The 20206-nt window shown below is 59.1% G+C and overlaps 1 protein-coding gene across 3 annotated transcripts in view; it reads right to left on the bottom strand.

Moving 5' to 3' along the window:
- Positions 1-25: 25 nt before the first annotated feature.
- The window catches only part of SLC9A3 (solute carrier family 9 member A3), a 46383-nt gene continuing 26202 nt past the window's right edge, over positions 26-20206 (bottom strand). Inside the window, exons 2-17 of one of the 3 annotated variants that reach the window (XM_036409605.2) lie at positions 15173-15475; positions 11891-12051; positions 9694-9772; positions 8825-9002; positions 7908-8128; positions 6663-6865; positions 6053-6142; positions 5853-5923; positions 4816-4945; positions 3962-4077; positions 3490-3619; positions 3017-3193; positions 2676-2748; positions 2318-2431; positions 1774-2017; positions 26-477 (exon numbers count right to left, since the gene is read on the bottom strand). In XM_036409605.2, coding sequence (XP_036265498.1) covers positions 474-477; positions 1774-2017; positions 2318-2431; positions 2676-2748; positions 3017-3193; positions 3490-3619; positions 3962-4077; positions 4816-4945; positions 5853-5923; positions 6053-6142; positions 6663-6865; positions 7908-8128; positions 8825-9002; positions 9694-9772; positions 11891-12051; positions 15173-15475 — 2294 coding nt within the window. In that variant the 3' untranslated portion in view covers positions 26-473. Of the gene's footprint in view, positions 478-1769; positions 2018-2317; positions 2432-2675; positions 2749-3016; positions 3194-3489; positions 3620-3961; positions 4078-4815; positions 4946-5852; positions 5924-6052; positions 6143-6662; positions 6866-7907; positions 8129-8824; positions 9003-9693; positions 9773-11890; positions 12052-15172; positions 15476-20206 lie in introns of those variants that run through there. The other 2 variants (XM_036409607.2, XM_036409606.2) reach the window with 2 other exon arrangements.

Raw genomic sequence — 20206 nt, 5'->3', positions numbered from 1 at the left:
ACCCCACTCCGACTCAGGATGTGGAGCAGGGTTGGAGGAGTGCCTAAGGCTGCCCCAGAGCCTGGCAGGGGATACGGTACCATGGTAGTCGCGGAGATCACAGCGGAGTCTCCTCCTGCTCCAGCCCGTGCGGTGGCTCATGGCAGGAGGGCTGCAGCGACGCAAGCTTGAGCAGTGCAGGGCGGCGGCGCGCGCGGGGCCGCTGGAACGAGCGCCGGCTGTGCACGCGGCGCGCGGCCGCTGACCGTGCGTGTGCTCCCTGCAGTCCACGGCGCTCTAGCCAAGTCCCCGACGCTGACCCCGCCTCCGATGTAGGCCCCGCCCCCAACTCGAGGTCCGGCAGTGCAGCTGGCGCTGGGTTCTGCGCGGTGGGCGGGGCCGGGGGCGGAGCGAGCGGGCGCGGGGACTTCTCTGTAGCTTGCAGAACCTCGCGCGGTGACGTGCGTCCTGTCAGCGGCACGTCAGAGCCCGTGTCACCTGCGGGAGAAACCGGCATGAGTAAGGAGCACCTGGGGTACAGGAGGGTCCCCACAGATCCAGCTCGCCCGCGTCCCCCTCCTCCCCCCACACACACCTGCAAAGTTCTGGGACATTTGCAGGCCATACTCTGGCTATATGATCGGTAGGATTCCCCAGTGACATGGTCAGCTGAGGCGCTGACTTTGTAGACCCTCAACAAAGGGTCCTCCCTCTCTGCCCACCACCCGACAGCACCCAGCACTAAGACCCAGGGTGTTCCAGGAGGGAGGAAGCCACGAGGAGGAAGGAGGAGCACAGCAGCACAGCAGGGTCCTGCCTACAAGCTCTGCCAGGACTGGCAGTGGGACTGGGTGAGACTCGTCCCTGTGCACAGTCACTTTTAGACTCAGGAACATCCTGGAGAAAGACCAGCTTGTGTACCAAGAAACCATTTCGCCAGCACTACTGTGTCCCCAGCTGGACGGATAACCACCCCTCTCCAAGCGTCCACATGAGAGGAAAAGAGGTTACTGCTTCCATTGAAATGTGAGTCTGCCCCACCTGTGCTTGGGAAAGTCTAGTTTTCCTTTTTCTCCCAAGTTCCCACCAAACACTCAAGGTAAACGTGAAATAAGTGCAAAACCCTGCTCAAGAGGCCTGAACCCTTTCCCTGCAGAAGGCAAAGTGGGGACAGAGCCTCTGGGACCCAGCAATAGCACCCCCACAGCACCTATGAATGGGGGCCTGGTCCTTCATCCACCACCCTTGCCCACCACTCTCTCCTTGCCTTCTCCCCTCTTCCCTGATCCAGGAGTTTCCTCCCCAGAGCCTGCAGCAAGGATGTGGGCACACCAGCTGCACCCCTTTTATGAGGGTAAAAGGGACTGACTGCTTCTCTCCTGTACTCACATCTGTCAGGTGGGCTTTTCCCTGGGCCTTCAGGGAGGAAAATAGATGCACCCCAGCCCATGCCAGTGTCCTCTGAGCTCGTGACTTATATTCATGGGCTGACTGCACAGATTAAACACTTATCTCAGAGTAGTTAGTGATCAAATTGACAATCTAAGAGTAAATTCTAATCAGTAAGGTGAAACAGTCAAATCCTCAGTCAGCTCTGGATCCCGACCACCCAGCTGGAGAAGCAGAGACTAAGAAATGTTCGGCCAGAACAAGAGGCTTGAGGGCACAGGCTTAGAAAGAGGAAGAGCAGCTGCTAGAGAAAGTTTGCAGAGGTTCAGGTCCAGGGCCAAGAGAGAGGCAGGTGCCTGAGGAAAGAGCAGGAGTTAGGGGCTCGGGAAGGGCGAGGAGCGTTACATGTGCGTGGACTCAGGCAGAGTGGTGGGAGGCTGCTCCTTGGGGCCCTCAGCCAGCAGGACGGAGTCCACGGACTTGTTGCTGAGGCGCAAGGGACCCAGGCGGTGGAAGTTGTCAGGAGAGTGGGGGATCTGCATACGGGCCCTCTGGGAGGGCACCACTGTCTCCCCGGGAGACAGCCAGGGTGGCACCCTGGACAGGATGCTCAGGTCCTCATCCGGGGAGAACACAGGGTTGTCAATTCCTAGGAGAAAGGGCAGTGGCTGATCAGCTTTCCAGGTGTACCCAGCATTGCAGGATTAGGGTGCTGCTCAGGGGTCAGACACCAGTGCGTCCCACAGCCATCATCTGGAAGGTCAGGGTCACGCGCCTTAGGGGTTTCAGGCCCTCTACCTCATGCTCTCCCTCCCCACATGGGCAGGATAGGTCACAGCTCTTCCCTCAGAACAGAGACCCCCAACCTGCCATGTGCAATTACACAGCCAGTCCTACCGTCCCACCGTCCCTTCACTTCTGAGGCAGCAGAGGCCCACCTATCCCTCACCTGACGGGGAGTCTGTTGCTGTATCCCTGGTGACATTCGCCAGAAACTCAATCCCCCCACTCATCTCCTCAGCATCGTAGTTGGGGTTCTCTTCCGGGTCTGAAAGTTCCAAATCTGGTGGCAAAGAAAGGGCAGCACAAGGGACATGGGCTGGGAACACGAAAGGCCCCGGTCCAATGCACCTAGAGTCCCCTGACACTGCCACTCTGACAAGCAGGGCAGCAGCCCACAGAGGAGGGTCCTGGGTGCTGGGCGGAGGATCTCCCTCCAAGGACAGCCCTCTGCATCCTGCCAGGCCCCTTACACACGTCCCTGAGTCCCTGCTGACAAGCATTTCTGCCAAGGCCCCCACCGGTACCTTTTTCCTTAATGGTGAAATTGTGTATGGGGCTCTCCATTGGCAGTTTCCCATTAGGAATACTGCTGTTTCTCTGCAAAACAGAATGAAACCGCTTACAGGTAAGGGAACAGTGGCCACTGGGACCCTGACTGCAGATTGTCCCCAGCCCGGATCCCCTCCCTGCCCAGACGTGACCCTAAAGGGGGTGCCTTGGTGGTTCCAGTATTGATCAGCATGGTCCCAGGGTGACCTCGACCCCACATGCCTCCCTTGCACAGCAACCCCCCTTGCCCCCGCCGTCCCTGCCACCCCCCACCCGCGGTCCCCCTTGCCCGTGGCCCCTCGCTCAGCACCCTTACCCGCTTCTGGGCACGCTCTCGCTTGTACAGTTTGACCGCCTTCTTGTTCTGGTTGATGCCCAGCTTAGTCGACTTGAAGGACTCCAAGCGCTTCCTCATGGTTCTGTGGAAGATCTCCTTGTCTTGCTTCTCATCTTCATCCTGAGTTAACTCATGTCGACTGTAGAGATGTTTGTACTGGGGAAGGGGGAGGTGACAAGAGCAGGTGGTGACCAGCAGAGCTGGAGGCACCCAGCCTCACCGCCCAGGGCAGCCCCTTGGCAGGCTCCCTGTGAAGTTGGCCCGACAGACCCCTAAGACTCCAAAGCCCAGGGACCACCTGGCTGGTCAGCCAAGCAGTGTCTGTCCTAAAGACAAGGATGCCTCCCTTTGCTCAGAGAGAGGAGAGGACCTGTGCCCCCACCCAAGGCTCTCTCCCTGGTCGGGATCCCAAGGGGCTCCGGACAGGAGCTCCCACTCGCTGGCACGCCCACCTCTTGCCGGGGCTTGTACAGGTACTGCTGCAACGTGTGGTGAGTGACCATGTCCTCTGTGTCCCGGATGCTCCTCCTCCTCTGCTCCAGGGACTGCATGTCCAGGCACACCGCACTGACATTCTCCCTCCTACGTGGGAGTACAGGGAGTGTGAGAACTCCACTGCTCTCCACGTCTGCCCCTCCTGCCCCGTGCCCTCTGGCCTGGGCACCAGCCACTGCCAACAGGGCTGATCCTGGGAGTCCTCTCCTAGGGGGTTTTGGGCAGACTGACCCCACAAGATGCCCATTGGTTGATGTCTGTCCAGAGGAGCCTCTGGTGTGGCTGTGATCAGGAAGACCTGGGAATTACTGAGCAGGGAATACTCCCACCCTGTCTCCTGCCCACAGCAGCCTCCAGGGCGTGGTGAGAGGTGCCCTGGTGAGGGGTGGCCTCTCCCAGGAGGAAGCCTGGGCAGACTGGGGCACGTACAGCAGGTAGGAGACGGAGGCCTCCACAGTGGAGGGGCGAGGCGTGCTGAAGTCCACGTTGACCATGTTGTCCGTGCTGGGGGAGCGAATGAAGGCCAGGGACCCACGGCGCTCTCCCTGCGAGAGGACATGCCTGCATAAGCCAGGATAGGGAGCACCCAGACCAGCCCAGGCTCTGGGACAGAGCGGACAGAGCCTGGGGAGCCTGCAGCACCCGGATCATGTCACCTCTCGACCTGGAAAGCGGCGATTTCAGAGGCCACAGCCAAGGCCTTGCTTGAGCTGAGCTAAGGTTAGTTAGCCATTGTGTTAAGAGGAAAGTGAAGACACAACTGTGTGTGAAGGACACGGCACCTCAGTGGCACCTGGGGAGTGCTGGGAAAGTGTGACAGATCCCCACAGGATTAGGAAGGCGACCCCTGTCCCTACTGGGGGGTCCAAACCAGCTGTTCTCATTTAAAGGAATTTTCAGGATTGAACCTTCAGACGGACCACACAGAGCAGAGCCTGACAGGAACCAAAGTCACAGTCTGGCTCTTGGGGGTGGGGGCGCCCCTTGGGAGAGGGGCTTGGAGCTGGGAAGGGCGGCTAGATGGGGCCAAGCTGCTGAGGGCAGACAGCAAGGTGCACAGGCCACCCTCTGTTACCGTCTGAGCAGGCCTGACCAGGGGTTGGGGAATGGAAAAATTATCCTCAGGTGGGGATTCACAGCAAAAAGAATAGCACCCCCAACCACCTCCCCACCCACCCCGTGTTCTTGGGTGCAGGAAGACCCCAGTGGCTGTCCACACCCCAGGCCCGGGTCCTGCCTCAGCCCCCACCTCCAACACAGAGCAGATATGGAGTGTCTGGTACCTCGGCCACGTAGCTGATGGCATCCTTCAAGTTGAGCTCATGGAAAACATTAAGAATTCGATCTCGTGACTTTTGGGCTGACCTTCTCATAAGGATTTTGCTGAGGAATTTTCTATCAAAATTGGACCACCTGGGGGATGGAACCAGACAGCGTCAGCACCTGGCAGGCTGTGGGTGAGCCCAGGGAAGATGGGCAGGGCATTCCCAACCCACCATCGGGACACACTGAACATGGCCTCCCAGAGCTGGGTGGGCACAGAGACCCCTTTCTCTCTCCAGAGATTTTTTTTTTTTTTTTTTTTTTTTTTTTTACTATTTATAGCAACAACAAAGGTGAATATTAAAATAAAAGCAATAAACCGCAATCATGCCTATTTCACAGTTCTGTTCTTCGTTCTTACCTTTCTGAGGACAGCTGTCATTAGAATGTATATAAAATTGCGGGTTCTGTTTTCTCCTTTAATTCGGTATTGTAGAGAGTTTTCCAAGTCACAACACAGCCCTCCCGAAAGGTGGGCTGAGGACAGAGTAGGGCCAGGCAAGGGGAGGGGCCCCGCGCTCTGGCTCCAGTGACAGGGGTATATTGCACCTGCGCGAGGCGAAGGCCAGGGGAGCAGGCCACCCCTGCACCCCCCACCCCAACCCCTAGTTCTCTCTCATACTTGGAGAGAACCAGGCTGCCCAGGAGTTTTAAAATTCAACGCAATTAGAACAGTGACCAGTTGTTTGGGTCAGAACAGAACATGACTGGGCCAGACTGGAAACAGAACTTCTAAAAGAGGCTCAGTGCACTGCGGGCGGGGGACACCCTGGGCAGGAGGGGTCCCGGGTGAAGGAGGGAAACCCAGGCATGTGGCTCCTTTGAGGGCAGTGTTCCTCTATAATTAGGGTTTTGTGGGGTCAGATTTAAAGTAAAAGGTAGTCTTTCTCCCCTGAGGGTCCTATACTCAATCTTCGACTAAAGGAGGGAGGGAAACAAACAGCTGAGGCAAACGTGCCTCCCCAGGTTCCCGCCAGAGGCAGCACCAGCCACTTACTTGTCTCTGAGGTAATTGTGTCCGATTTGCCCCGATATGTCCTCGATGGCTGAGAGGATGTGGTCGAAAGCCTTTCCAAAGCAGACAGGAGGGTTGATGTCACATGAGCCCCCCCCCCCCCCCCCCCCCGTGCTTCTCCCCACGCCTCCCCCTCCCCCCAGTGCTCTTCCCCGTCCCCACCCCCAGCCCCACCCGCCTACCCGGCCGTGCAGCTTCTCGTTGAGTTTGGGCTCACGGTGCTCACTCCTCTTCACCTTCAGCCACTGCACCAGGGGCTTGATGGTCAGGCCCTGGGAGAACAGAGTACGCTGACCCTGACAGCCGGGGCAGGCCTCACTGCACCCCACGCCAGCCGCCTGGGCCCCCATGTGTGAATCCACACCTGACCCGCCCACACCCACAGAGGGTGAAATGAGCTGCCTTATGTGTGACCTTCTCTGCAGAGAGGGGCCCCCACAACAGCCCCTGTGGGTCTATTGATGCCTCCCAAGAGCCCAGATTCAGCTCCTCAGATGAGTTTAAAGCAAGGCCAAGTGGGGTGATAAAATATTAACTGGGGCTCCCTTCACTAGTGATGGCTAAGGAAGGACATTTTTTAAGCAAATTGTGCTGTGTCCCCTGTGGGGCCACATGAAAACCTACAAAACAGCTCCTAGTTACTAAAATTATAAAATCCAATTAGGGCCTGGAGCTCAGAAAGGCTCTTTGGAGGCCCAGCAATGGCGGGGTCTGCCCCTTGTGGCCGGGGGTCGGGCATGGAGGGCTGACAGGAGGACAGCAAGGTGCGGCCGGTCCAGAGCCGAGGGCTACCTGGAAGATGACAGTGAAGTAGATGACGATGATGGTGGTGCTGACAAAGAGGTTCTTCTCCTTGACCTTCTCCTCATCCAGAAGGACCACAAGGGCAAAAGCCACAGCGCCCCGCAGGCCGCCGTAGGACATGACCACCTGGTCTATGATCTCTAGCTGCACCATCCGGTACCGGTTCAGGATCCAGGTCTGCAGGACGACACCTGAGGGACCAGACGTGAGCTCAGCTTCCACAGAGGGCCGTGTGCCCCGCCATCACCTTCTCAGGCGGCTGCTGCGCTTAAGAGGGAACATTTAGGAACCCCTCCCAGGATGGAAGGTGGTGACAGGGGACAGCAGCATCGAGCACAGGGGATGGTGAAAACTCCACCCTCTGGCCCTGTTCACCCCGCCCCTTGCTTCACCTTGGACCCGGGCCTCTCTCTGTGGACACTTGGAACACTCCGAGCTGGCGGTGTCTGGGCAGCTCTGAGATTCTCAGTTCTCAGTGGGGCTAAGGCTGCACTGGCCGAGGCTCTGCCTCTTGATGCCTGAGGCAGCTCCAGGGCCAAAGGCCACTGCTGAGGGCGGCAGGAAGAGAGTGACCCTATCCCACCATGACATCCGCTCCCTGAGCCCTCAGTCCCCAAGGACTGGGCAGGGGTGGGGGAGCAGGTGTGATCACTTGGAGTCTCTCTCCACTACTAAGCCCTACACAGTAGGATGGTGACTCCTGCCTCACACATACCATTTCCTTTCCTCAGTGACTACACTGTCCCCGAGTCACTCTGCCACATCCAGAATGAGTCTGTGGAAAACCAAATGGGTTCCCCTGGGCTCCGAACCTTCCACCCTGACGCTCCGCTGCCCTGCCTTAGTCTCACTATGGTAAGGCCACAAGAAGGCCTGGGCCTTCACTGAGGACTCCTGGCAGTCTGTCTGAGGCTCACCAGAGGCTCCTGAACCTACCTCACTGAGTGGGGGCAAACGCCGAGGCCCTGGTGCCCATGGACTCCGCACAGCCAGTCCCTATGTCACCCACCATGATCTCCCCAGTGCTGTCCTCCCACCATCTTCCCATCCTCTCCAAAGTCTCCCACTTCCATCACACCCCCCATCACTCCCCATTGTGCCCCATCCCCAGTGTCCCCCACCATCTCCATGGGTCCCATGGGCCCCCCATCCCCTCTCATCATCCATGGTCTCCCCATCCCTACACTCTCCCCGCCCCCCCTCCACTACACCCCCACCCGGCCATGCCCTCACCAATGGCTCGGTACACGGAGATGAAGACCAGCGTCAGGAGCACGAAGGCTGTGTTCCACTCCCAGATTTCGGGGTTCACCGCCGAGATGCCCAGAAACATGAAGATGATGGTCTCGGCCCCGCTCGCCAGCATCTTCATGGTGTAGCGCACGGTGGTGGCCGACTGCTCCGAGATGTTGGCCTTCACGTACTTCTGACAGCAGATGCCGCAGAAGGTGATGCTGGGGGATGGACGCCATGCTGTGAGGCCACGGGCCACACGCCACTCCCCCTGACCTTGTGGGGCCGTTCCCAAGACCCAGCATTCCTAAGACCCAGCGCTTGCTGTCCCTTGGCGGCACCTCCGGGCCTCTGTGCCCTGGACAGACATCCAACTCACTGGCCAGCCCTTTACTCCTGGAGCTCAGGGTTCCTACTGGAGACCAGGGTCCTGAGCTGGCCCATGTCCAGCTCTAGTACCTCAACCTCACTGCCATCTGATGTGAGCCTCTGGGACCTGAACCCTAGGCTGCAGAGCAGGCTGCCTGTTTCTGTCCTGGCCGGACGGGTGGGCGGGCAAGGAGGGGAGGTGCAGGGCAGACCTGGGAGGGAGGGGCGGGTGTGGGCCCGCTCTGACAATTGCATCAGAACTCCAACTCCCTATTTTAAAAAGCTAAACAGATCAAATTCTTTGCCCCCACAGTGACTTTCCATCGGGCTGGGAAGTGGGCCAGCAGACAGTGGGCTGGAGGAGGGGCTGTGGAAGGCTGTGCCTCCTGCAGGGCTGGGGAGCAGGCGCCACTCCCGCCGCCTCCCCGGTATGTATCTGGGTGGGTCCCGCCTCTTCCACCGCCCTCCTCCTCCACGGCCCACCCCCCTCAGCAGGGCCGCGGGGTGTGCTCTGGCTCTGGGGCCGGGGTGAGCCAGGGAGGACTTACGCCAGGATGGCCGACAGGGAGAGCATCTCGGAGGTGAGGTAGGACAGGTAGGAGATGACGAACACGAAGCCGGGCTCGATGATGCGCACGTGCTTGGTGAAGCGGGTCACCAGGGAGAGCAGGAAGGCGAACACGACCCCCACCAGCGTGCCCCCCAGGCTCACCACGAAGAAGGACACTGCAAGGGCGGGATGGAACGCTGAGCTGCCTCAATGGCCCTTTGTGGCCTCGGTGTGGCCTGACCCATGTGGCGTGGGCCAGGCTCGTCAGGCTGGCCTTCCCTCCCGGCCATTCCTCATGGCAGTTGCCTGGTAACCCCCCCACAGAGGCGCCAACAGCTTAGCAAACAAGAGGCCTGTTCTCTGGAAGAGAGGACTGGACTCTTCAAGCCTCAGTGTGGAAAGCTGGGGAGGAGGCAGTCCTGCGGCCCCCAGAGGCCATGTGTCCCGCTCCTCCCCACCCCCCCAGTCACAGAGGGAGCACTGTGACTAGGGGCCCTCGGGTCTGAGTTTGCAGCAGGGACCAAGCCCTGCGCTGCAGGCACAGCCAGGCTGTCACTGTCCCAGCCCAGAGAAGCACCAGGACATTAGGACTCACATCATCCACCATATTTCAGGGCCCCATATTCTTGTGAGTCTAACGGGCAATAATCCCTGGATTTCCCAGGGTGGCTGGACCCCCGTGAAATTGTGTTTGTGAAACACACTGGACAGAAAGGACCGTCAGGCTATGGGTCTCGGGTAGGCCTGGAGGCCTGGCCCCGCCCAGCTCCACAGTCCACAGGGGCACTGCCAAGAGGCCACCCGTATTCTGGAGGAAGAGACCCTCCCCTGACCTTCCCCTGACCCGCGGACCCCCCAGCCACACACCTATGCCTTTCACGCAATCCACGCCGGTCACTTTGTCGCCACCCAGCGTCACGAAAGATTCAAACACGGTGTACAGGACCTGGGGGGCAGAGAGGCAAACCGGACGTGGGTCAGCCCTCCATCAGCACCGACCCCTCCCTGTCCTGGGCCCCAGGCCTTTTGGGATGTGGGGCTGGAGAGAGGAGCTGGTGGCAGCCATCTGTTTTGGAACCTGCAAACCGCTGGCAGGGAAGTCATCACAGGGCAGTGACGGTCAATAGGACGAAGGCCAAAGATGAGCTAGCAGGCAGGACCTGGGAGGCAGAATGTTCTGGAAGGAACGAGGGCCTTCAGGAGCAACCTGGCCCTTGCCTCCTCTGGGCAAAACAGGGGCGGCCACAGAACCAGCCCACCGCGCTCACTTTTCATTTTCCAAGACAAACCCAGAGTTCCATCCTCAGTGAGTTTGCCGGGATGCTGCCCCCTGATGTGGGATCACACGCCCTGGCATCTTCGCATGTTGATGTTTAAACCTTATCCCACTAAGATGTTGAGATAAAACATCCAGAAACCTTATCCTAGGCCTGGGTTGTGGAGACAGCTGTGTTTTCTGAGCCCGAGCGCCCCTAAACGATGCGCCGGGCTCCACCCCAAGGAGGCCGAGGTGCTCCCTGGTGTGTGTGTTTTGGGGCGGGGGGGGAGGGGGGGTGGTTGCAGGCCCCTCAGGAGGAAACTTCTCTCTGTGCCCCCAAGTCTGTGCACTGCAGGACCCCAGGGGGTGGGTGTATAAAACTGTACATACAAACAGCCGTGCACAGGGACGGGCACACACGTGAAGGCGTTGGGAAGCAGACCTCTGCTTGCCCCGCTTCTTTATGAAAACCCAGGTCAGGGGAGCAGGGAGAGGGGGGAGAGGGAAGGACTCCCCAGCTGCAGCAGGAGTTCCTGCCTCTACAGAGACACAGGTGCTCAGGACAGAGGAGCCCAGCCTTGAAGGGCCCATGCACCGTGTTTCTGATCGCATCTCATCTCCAATTAAGTTTAATTCCCTGAGACTGCATTATCTGCTGCAGAGGAATCTGGTGCAGCCTGCCCTTTGGCCCTTCAATCTCCTGAGCCCTGAGGGGACATCAGGATGAGGATTTCTTAGAGAAAAGCCACAGGCACTTGTAGAGCAAACAGGGAATTCCAGGTCCCATTGTGTCTGGGCCCTGGTGGGGGACGGGTGGGCAGGGCCTCCAGCCGCTCAGAGAGATGTTCCCTTCCAGGGCCGTAGTGGCTCCATTTGGGGGTGGGTTTTGAAGACTTCAAGATGGCCACATGCTGAGACAGCTCCTCAGGAACCTCCCATTCACTTCTCATTGTGTTAACTTGGCCTCCAGCTCCTGCCCACCCAGGGGCCCTGCCCAGGCCCCTGGCACCATCTCCCTGAGGGAAAACCACCTTCCTGAGCACACAGGCAGCGTCCCCTGACCCCCCCCCTCCCTAGAAACAGTGAGATTTTGCTTATTTACATATGCACTCTCTTCAGAAAATCAGGAAGGAGGGCCTGACTGTGGATCCAAAGTTAAAGACCCGCCCCTTCCTGCTCTGGGAACAGAGATTGTGGGATTTCAACGGTCAAATCACCAGCTGTGGCCCAGCTGGTGTGGCTCAGTGACTGAGCATCGATCTATGAACCAGGAGGTCACGGTCCGATTCCCAGTCAGGGCACATGCCTGGGTTGTGGACTTGATCCTCGGTGTGGGGCATGCAGGAGGCAGCGATCAATGATTCTCTCTCATCAGTGATCTTTCTCTCCCTCTCCCTTCCTCTCTGAAATCAATAAAAAAAAAAAATTTTTTTAAATCATCCCCGTGAAAGAATGAAGTGCGTGTGAGTGGGGGAGGAGGGGATGGGGGCATACTAAGTAAGAACTGTGAAGGAACGAATGAAGAAATCGCGTTACAACAGCCAGCCTCAGAGTCAGTGGAGGAAAGGTCCAGCAGAAGGAGCGAATGCCTTGGACCACGAAGCCTTTGGGCTGTTGGGGCCAAGGAGCAGACTTGGGCTCTGTGGGCAACCCTGGCAGGCTCTCCGTGTGCCAACTTCACCAAGGGGCACGATGATGACCGGTGAGAAAATAGAGTCCCCCCCCCCCCCCCCCCCCAACACACACACACACCCACAGCTTGGAAACGCTCTGGGGCACAGCCAGGACCCTCCCCGGCTCTCTCACCACGGTGACAGCGTCATTCAGCAGGGACTCCCCAAAGACGATGATGAACAGCACTTCGTTGACATGAACCTCCTCAAACACCGCCAGCACGGCCACCGGGTCCACGGCAGCGATCAGGCTGCCGAACAGGAGAAAATCCAACAGCCCGGTTTTCAGCTCTCCTGGGAGACAAGCGGAGCATCAGGGAGGCCCTGGAGGGCCAGGCGAGTAAGGGTCCCTGCGGCGTCCCCTGGCTAACAGGACCTGGAGAGAAGAGGACTATGGGGAGCGAAAGCAGGAGCACGGCCCTGGCCTTCCCAGGGCTGCCTCCCGTGCTGGCCTGGCAGCTGTGGGGCTGGGAACCCTCAGGGCTCAGGCTGGCTGGTGTGGGAACCTGGGTCAGATGACCCGCTTCCCTCAGGGGCTCCCACAGAAAGGCAGCAGCCCACCCAGAGGAGACTGACCACCCCTAGCTCTCTTCTTCACCTCACCTTGGGCCTGGCTGACCCTTCCTGGCTGGCTCGCCAGTGAGTCCACTGCAGGCAGGTGAGGGGCACGGGTGGGGCCTGGCCATGGGACATGCAATCAGACCCTGGCCCTGGGGAGTTAGCGGCCTAGGGCAGCGTGAGTACAGATGCAGGGCCCTAGGTGCTGGGAAGTCAGCAGGAGGCCTCCCAGGGAAATGATGTCTCTGCCATGATTAGTACAGCCGGGGCGGGCCTAGAGGGAGGTGATGGGTGGGGCAGGACCTTGGGAGGAGAACCAGCTGCAGGGAGATGGGGAGAAAGGAGAGGAGGGAGATGGATGTTGCATTTGGGGGCGCTGGCAGGGGAGGAGCAGGGGCTGGAGGGAGGAGGCCATGTGGAGCCAGCCCGTGCTTCCTTCTGCTGTACGGCTCCTGCCCAGCGGGTTCTTGGGTGCCCTTGGGTGGGGAGATGGTGCTGAAGTTCACTTTCACCCTTTGCAATCCTCCCAGAGTTATCTCCTGGCCCAGATCACCAGCAGGCCATGTGCAAACTCCGTTTCCCAGCGACAAGCCCACAACCTCGGGGAGGTGCCTGTGGGTGCCTGTCTGGCTCAGCTGGGCTTGGCTGGAGGAGGGCCCTGGCTGTGGCTGCCTTGTTGGTATTGAGTCCTCTCCCCAGCCAGAGGGGCCCAGGGGCCCAGGAGCCAGTCAGGCCTTGAGGGCAGGAAGAGGCCCACCTGCAGGGCAGACGGTAGAGGGAGGGTGGGAGAGGCTGAACGTGCCCTGAGTTCTGGGACAGGAGCGTCTGCAGGAGCCCACTCTTCCTCAGGGCCCAGTCCTGCCCCCAGAGCCCCTTCAGGGAGGGTGGTCTCTGCAGAGAGGTTGGTGTCCCAGAGGGGGTTTTCTGTGAGTTCCTAAAGCTTCACAGCCTTTAGGAACTCAGTGGCACCAGGACCACTGTCCTGAAGAAGCGACAGGTGTTAAAAGAACTGGCTCCGGGTGAGTTTGAAACGCCCCGTTTAGAATGGGGATCATGGGTTTTGCTTTTCCACCCAAGTCACAGTCAGTGGGCAGATGTGAGAACACAGTTCTACCTGGGGCTTCCAGACTCTCTCCTCCAGGCCATCTGTCTCTGAAGGCCTCTCTGAGCACCAGCCTCAAGTTGTGGAGGATGCAGACCAACCCGGTAGCACATTCTAGAAGCCAGACACTCCAGGCAGGATGTGACCTGGGGCCTGCCCTCCTCCAGGTGGGAGAATCCACCTGGCCCTGCCAGGACAGTTCTGTGGACTGGACTATGGGCTCACAGCCGCCAAACTGCGTGTTCTAACCCCTCTCTTCATCCCGGGCAAGAAGACCCGTGGCTTCACCCCCTCAGGGACATCTCCAACTGCCCGCCCAAGCTTCTGCAGGGCCTGTCCCTGCGCTGGCTCACCTGGACAGCAACCCAGGACACTGGGCTGACCCTTCCTCAGAAGCGTGAGAGGGGCCTTGAGCCACTGGCTTGCATAGAAGGATCTTGCCTTCTTAGCTCCGCTGGCTCCAAGCTCTGTGTACCCAGGAGCAGAACAGACATGCTGGCCCCTGGGCACCACTGTGTTCCATGACCTGGACTGACGCCCATCCTGACCAGCTGTGTCCTGGGTGCCAGTCACAGGTGTTCCCACTCTAAACTCTGAGACTTCCCCTCTGGGCTCAGCAGCCAGAGATGGCCATGCCATTTTAGGTATCATCCAAGGTTAGGCATCGCCAACTGTGGTAGGTCTCTCTGGGCTGGGCCTAAGGGCTGGTGACCACAGTGGGGGACTTGAGGGAGCACAGCCCCATGGGATAAGCACCAAGTCCTGTGGTGACCAATGTGTGAGGTGAAGAGATGGGGAACCTTTGGTTCTTCCTTCGCAATGTGTCCCCTCTGTCACCAGGAGGAGATGAGGGGCTGAGGGGGTGTCTGGTGCCAGGTGGTGGGAGACTCTTCCTTCAATCAGATGGGAAATCGCCAATCTGGGCTCACCCCCAGGAGTCTGGCTTCCATGGAGGAAGTGTGTGAGGTGGGGCTGAGTGCTCAGACAGGCACGTGTGGGTGCCCACACTCACCCTCTCACTGCCCTGGTTACCCAGCCCTGGCAGCAAACCTGCAGACCCATGATGCAACAGGGCAGCCGCAGCATCCCAGGGCAGAACAGCATGTAGGACTGCACCATGCAGGCACCTCTCTGCGAGGCCTCAGGCGGCCCATTGGCCTCACCTGCTCCAGTTTCCCAGGAAGATAACGACCAACACCCCGATGGGTGGGGCGCACCTCACAGGTCCCCAAAGCCAGGGCTGAATTAAAGAACCAAACTACAGGGGAGTAGCTTGGAGTGCATAGAAAGGGTGTGGCCTTTTCTCCAAGGTTTGGGCAGAAAGGACACCCAAACGTTTTGCTTCGGTGGGTATTTATTTTGGCCGGGGGTCTCTGCCTATGAGGGCTCAGGGACGGGGGAGTGGGACTGGACCCCACCTCCCTGCCAAGGGGGAGGGACAGCAGCTGGACTATTCCTACCTGCCCAGCCCCGCTGGCTGCCCTGGTCCAACAGGACTTCACTCACACGCAGGACACATAACCGTGGCCGGGGGATGCTGGGCTGTACGTGAACTAGCTATTATAGTTGAGCATTCAGCCTCACTTTCAACAAACCAGAGGGTTCAGTGGACCCACCCGTGACATCTCATGACCTGAAGCACCGCTTTTTAGGTCTGCGTTCTGCACCCTGGGCTTTCTTCAATAGGGCAGCCCAGCCCCCGCCCTGCAGAGCCCGCCCTGAGGAGCCCGCTAGGTGGACGGGGCGCCTGCTCACCCATCAGGCCGCTGAGGAAGACGCCGTAGAGGGACAGGCCAGTGGTGGCCGCGTTCCACACAGTGCCGATGACGGCGTACAGCAGGATGGTGCCCAGGTTGCCGAAGAAGAGCCGGTTGGGCATGAAGTAGCCGGCGTCCAGCACGATGGGCGGCAGCAGGTAGAAGAAGAAGACGGTGGGCGTGAGCGTGAAGGAGGCGATGTGCTCGGCCGCCCAGACGATGCCGCCCAGCACCAGGCCCACCACGATGAGCAGGGCGCTCTCCGGGACCACGCTGGTGACCTTGTGGGACAGGTGGAAGCCTGCAGGGGAGAGGGCGTCAGGGCCAGGACCCCACGGGGGAGAAGGGGCAAGGGGGACCCCACGGGGGAGAGGAGGGCTGGGAGCCCCACAGGACAGGCCATCCGGCGCCATAGGACAGACATGAGCTTGAGAAGCAAGGCCCTCATCCAGTCTGTGGACGCTTCCCTCTCAAGTGGCCTGGCGGCCCGGCCAGCCCACTGCCAGCTGCCCCTCGGGACCTGGCCAGAGCACACCCTCCTCAGGGGTCTCCCTATCCCCTGCCCAGAGAGTGACCCCCGCCCAGGAACACAGCCTTCTGAGGCCAGGGTCTCCAGGGCTCCCTAAAGAAACTAGCTCATTGCCCACATTCTAGCTTCCCAGGCACCGTGGCTAGAGGCCTCCCCACCCACGGCTGGCCCTCAGTCCCCTCCACTCCCGGAGCCATCAACCTTGCCAGGATCTTAGGAGGTGAGGCAGAGGCCCCGCCTACACAGCCTATTGGAGTCCGTTTTTCTTCTGTTCTATTGTAAGACGCAGAAAAAAATATGATAATTCCACATTAAGCCCGATTTCGAAACAGCCGGAATGTTGTCAGAAGTGGTGGACTCCTGCTTAAGCAATGTTTGGCATCGTTATCGTTTCCATCCACCGAAGTCCTGCCTACTGAGAGGCCTTCTCTGACATTCTGAGGCACTGTCCCCTGAGCTGACAGGATCCCTGTCCCCAGCGGGCAGGAGAGGGAGGCAGAGCCGGGCACTGTCCTGCCAGGGTCTGTACCCTGTGCAGACCCTGTCCCATCCCAGGGAGAATGCTTGGGTGAAGCCAGAGGAGGTGGCTGGCTCGGAGGCTGGGTCCTGCCAGTTCTGATCCAGCCCCACCCCTGCTGGCAGGCTGCCTCACCCCTCCCTGACCTGTTTCCTCCCTTGTAATTCCCCGCTCACTGTGGGGGTTCCCCACCCAAGCAAAGAGGTCTCCTGGTCTCACTCCTGCTTCTTCCCTGTGGACAGCCCTCTCCAGTCCGGCTAAGGGGCTGAGTGGCAGGCCCTGCACAGGTCCCTCCGGGTACCAGGGCCTCTGGCCTGTGACCTATGACTACAAGGCCTCCCTGCACGCTTGTAAGTTCAGGTTTCAGCAGGGAGAGGCAGAACGGGCTATGCTTCTGGGACCTGAGGACCCGCTAGGGGTCCCGCTCCCATGCCTGCAGGTCCTCCAAGAGCCCCAGCCGGCTGCACATCTTGCTTTCTTTCTTAAAATATATTTTATTGATTTTTTACAGAGAGGAAGGGAGAGGGATAGAGAGCCAGAAACATCGATGAGAGAGGAACATCAACCAGTTGTCTCCTACACCCCCCACCCCCACCAGGGATGTGCCCGCAACCAATGTACATGCCCTTGACTGGAATCGAACCCGGGACCCCTCAGTCTGCAGGCCAAAGCTCTAGCCACTGAGCCAAACCAGTTTCGGCACATCTTGCTTTCTAACCAGGTCCTGCTTTCCCCTCAGATATATCACACATACACACTGACATACACATACACACACACACACACACACACACACACACACACACACACACACGTCGGGTGGAGGCAGCATCTCTTCGCCCCACCCCAGCAGAGCCGCCCAGGAAGCCACAGAGGGAGTTCCCACCTCCATGGAGAAACCTGCAGGCCCAGGAGGCCGGCGCCTGGATGTGGCCACATGCCTGAGGACAGGGCACAATGGGCACCACAGGGCGACCACCCCGAGGAGAGAGGTTGCTTCCGAATGCGGAGTGCCGGGTTCCTGGAGATCCTCGGGCCCTGCCTGGCTGCTCAGCAGAGCAACATCCGGGCCTCAGCAGAGTGTACGGGCTCACAGCCCTGCAGGGAGTCTGCCTGAGCTTGGGCAGGCCCTCATACGGGTGAGAAAGGAGCATCCAGCAAGGCTACCTCGGGCCCAGCTCTGCTCCCACACGGCTGCGTCCGAGAGTCCTCCCCTCTACCTCCCCCGGCCCCCCCCCCCCCCCCCCCCGTCCTCCCTCAGCAGCTGGCCTCCGGGTCCTCACACACAGCAAGGCCAAGGGCAGTGACGTCATCTCCTCCTGAGACAACAGACTCCACCTGCCCTGGGCCTGGGAGGTCTGTCCTCCCTGTGGCCGGTGGTCCTGACACCCAAACACATTTAACAGCACAAGAACCCCCTGCAGGGCCCAGGGCCCCACTCCAGACCTCAGACTCGGCAGGTCCTGGGCCGCCCCGGGGTCTGCTTTCTAACAGGTCTCAGGGCCCCTTCCTGGTGGACTCTGGAAAGGACTGGGGCACGTGTCCATCCGGACTCTCCCTAACTGTTCATTAATGTCCAGAGAGAGCTGAGATAATGGTCTTCTCTTCTTTCCTAACGGACTTGGTGTCCAGGAGCTGGGTGTAGTACAAGGCCAGCGGTCCCTGCCCCTGCCCGGCCCCACTTCTCTGTCCTGGACTGGGCCTTTCTCTGGGGTGGGGGTGACATCCTCTCCTGTCCCCAGGAATTCCCAGGAGCCTCAAGCCAGCGGTGTTGGGGCCACCCTCCTGAAGGCTCTAGCTGCAGGGCCTGCCCAAGCTCAGGGAGACTCCCTGCAGGGCTGTGAGCTCGTACACTCTGCTGAGGCCTGGATGTTGCTCTGCTGAGCAACATCTAGCTGAAGTCACTGTTTTCTATAAAGTGCTTGTCTTCTGTCCTTCTTTCTGTCCTGGACAGGCTATTGCAAAGGCTGCATTGGTGGCAGCCTCCTCGCTTGGTCCTCTTGCCTTTTACAGCCCAGCACAGCTCCCACGGCAGCTGGGAAGCTGGGAGTTTGGTGCCCAGTGACCTGTAGGCCTCTTGAAAGACAGAAGCCAGTGACCAAAAGACATAAAACCGAGGGTCACAGGGCTCAGGGCCAGAATTGGGGAGGGGACACTGAGTGACCTCTGAACTCTGGAAGGCCCCTTGCTGAGGAGGCAGCCAGGGATGCCCAGAGTTGGCTCAGGTTGTGCAGTCAGGACCTAGTGTTTAGTGACAGTCTCCAAAATGGGAGATGCACCACGGATCAGGAGCACTGAGCATTTGCCTCTGACAGAGGCAGGGCCAGTGGGGCGGGAAGGTGCCCAGGGACCAGGCTTCTCCTTAAAAACAACAACAAATTTTGCACTTTAGGAACGGGAAGTCCGCGCCAGCTAATCCTTGGCCACATTCCTGTATGGCAGCTGGTTACTACACAATCTTATTATTATTTGGGAAACGAGAGTGTGAGAGACAGGCCAGCTTCAGAGCAGATGCTCTTGATCAAGTCAGCCCCGAAAATCCACAGACAAAACCAATATGACCTTTTTACTCACTGAGAAAGAAACATGCCCGCACACTGTGCGAGGCACAGGCACTTGTTTCTGAGCTTCCGCCGTCAGCGCTGGGCGCTCGGGGAGGGTGGGATCCTGGCAGGGGGCGGGAGGGCTCACCTGAGTGGAAGTGCCCGTCACACCTGCCCACCGTGGGGACAGGGGGTCCTGTCTCTGTCCCAGGCAGGTGAGAAACAGCACCTCCGCCCGGGGAGAGTCCACCTAACTTCTCTTAAGTTTGGCGACCATGCTTTCCTTTTCTGTGGCCTGTTTCTTCACAGCATTTGTTCCCGACTTCACGAGTTCTCAAGCTGGGTTCCGCCTTCTCACTTCTGCAGACGGCTCTCCTCCCCCAGGTGCTGCCCATCACCTCGGCGTTGCGTGGAGTGAGGAGGAAAGGCAGATCAGCTGCTTTCCTTACGTAGTTCACCTGCCCTCTGCACTCCGCTGTCCCCTCTCAGGGGACATCGGAATTCTAGCATATCACTCGGATGTCCCCTCTCAGGGGGGAGATTGCAGTTTATTAGTGATTACGGGGAAGTGAGTTAATTCAACGCACGTGTCCGCCGCAAAGTAGCGTCGAGTAGCTGGTAGCCAATGTCCAGAATGGTTCGGAGTGCAAAGGGCTGTGAGTCACCTGTCGGCTTGTTTTTTTTCTATCTGGTGATCAGAAGAAATTTTTTCATCCTTGAGAACATTCTTGTTAGCAAGGATATACCTCTCAATGCTGATTTTCCTTCTTTCCCCTCGTATTGGGGGAATAACTCTTTTCAGCTGCGATTTCTGTCCTCCCTCCACTTCCATGCTCGGCCTCTGGGGCATGGTTTATCTTTCTGGCTCGGGGACTGGGGAGTGGGGGGGTCAGTCTGAGATCGTCTGGGTTCCCCATTTTCACCCAGACCTCAGGGTCTCTGGTTGATGGGATTTCTTCTCGAGCGTGTCTCGCCAGCCAGTCTGGGACAGGTCAGGCCCGCGGGCGGCTCTCCTCAAATCCCATGACCCCTCTCAGACGGCAGGCGGCATTGTAATGAGCTAATTAAACTGGAGCCTTGATTGGCTTAAAGTGGCTATTTGCTAGTGGTTTGGCAATTAAGCACATAACGGGCGTTTTAGCAACAAGAAAGCCAAGTTCGGGCTCTAGGTGCCCTGAGGCGGCGTTCCCACTGCTGATGGCGAGGCTCTCCGGCCAGAGCCGGGCCTGGCCACCGGGCATGGTCCTCGGACACAGGTGGACTCAGCTCTTGGTCAGGACCCCAAACTGCTGCAGGCCACACACTTCCTGCCTGCGCGTTACCAGGATGGATGATACAATAATATTCATGTCGCACGCAGGGTCACTGTGAACATTCACCGAGGTGATGGGGTGGAGGTGACCGCAGCACCGCACACACGGGTCTTTCTCTCCTTCCCGCACT

This window comes from Pipistrellus kuhlii, unplaced genomic scaffold (assembly GCF_014108245.1).
Source record: "Pipistrellus kuhlii isolate mPipKuh1 unplaced genomic scaffold, mPipKuh1.p scaffold_m20_p_4, whole genome shotgun sequence".
Classification (NCBI taxonomy): Eukaryota; Metazoa; Chordata; class Mammalia; order Chiroptera; family Vespertilionidae; genus Pipistrellus; species Pipistrellus kuhlii.
The sequence above is the reverse complement of the archived record's forward strand: the minus strand, read 5'-3'. Positions and strand labels throughout refer to the sequence as shown.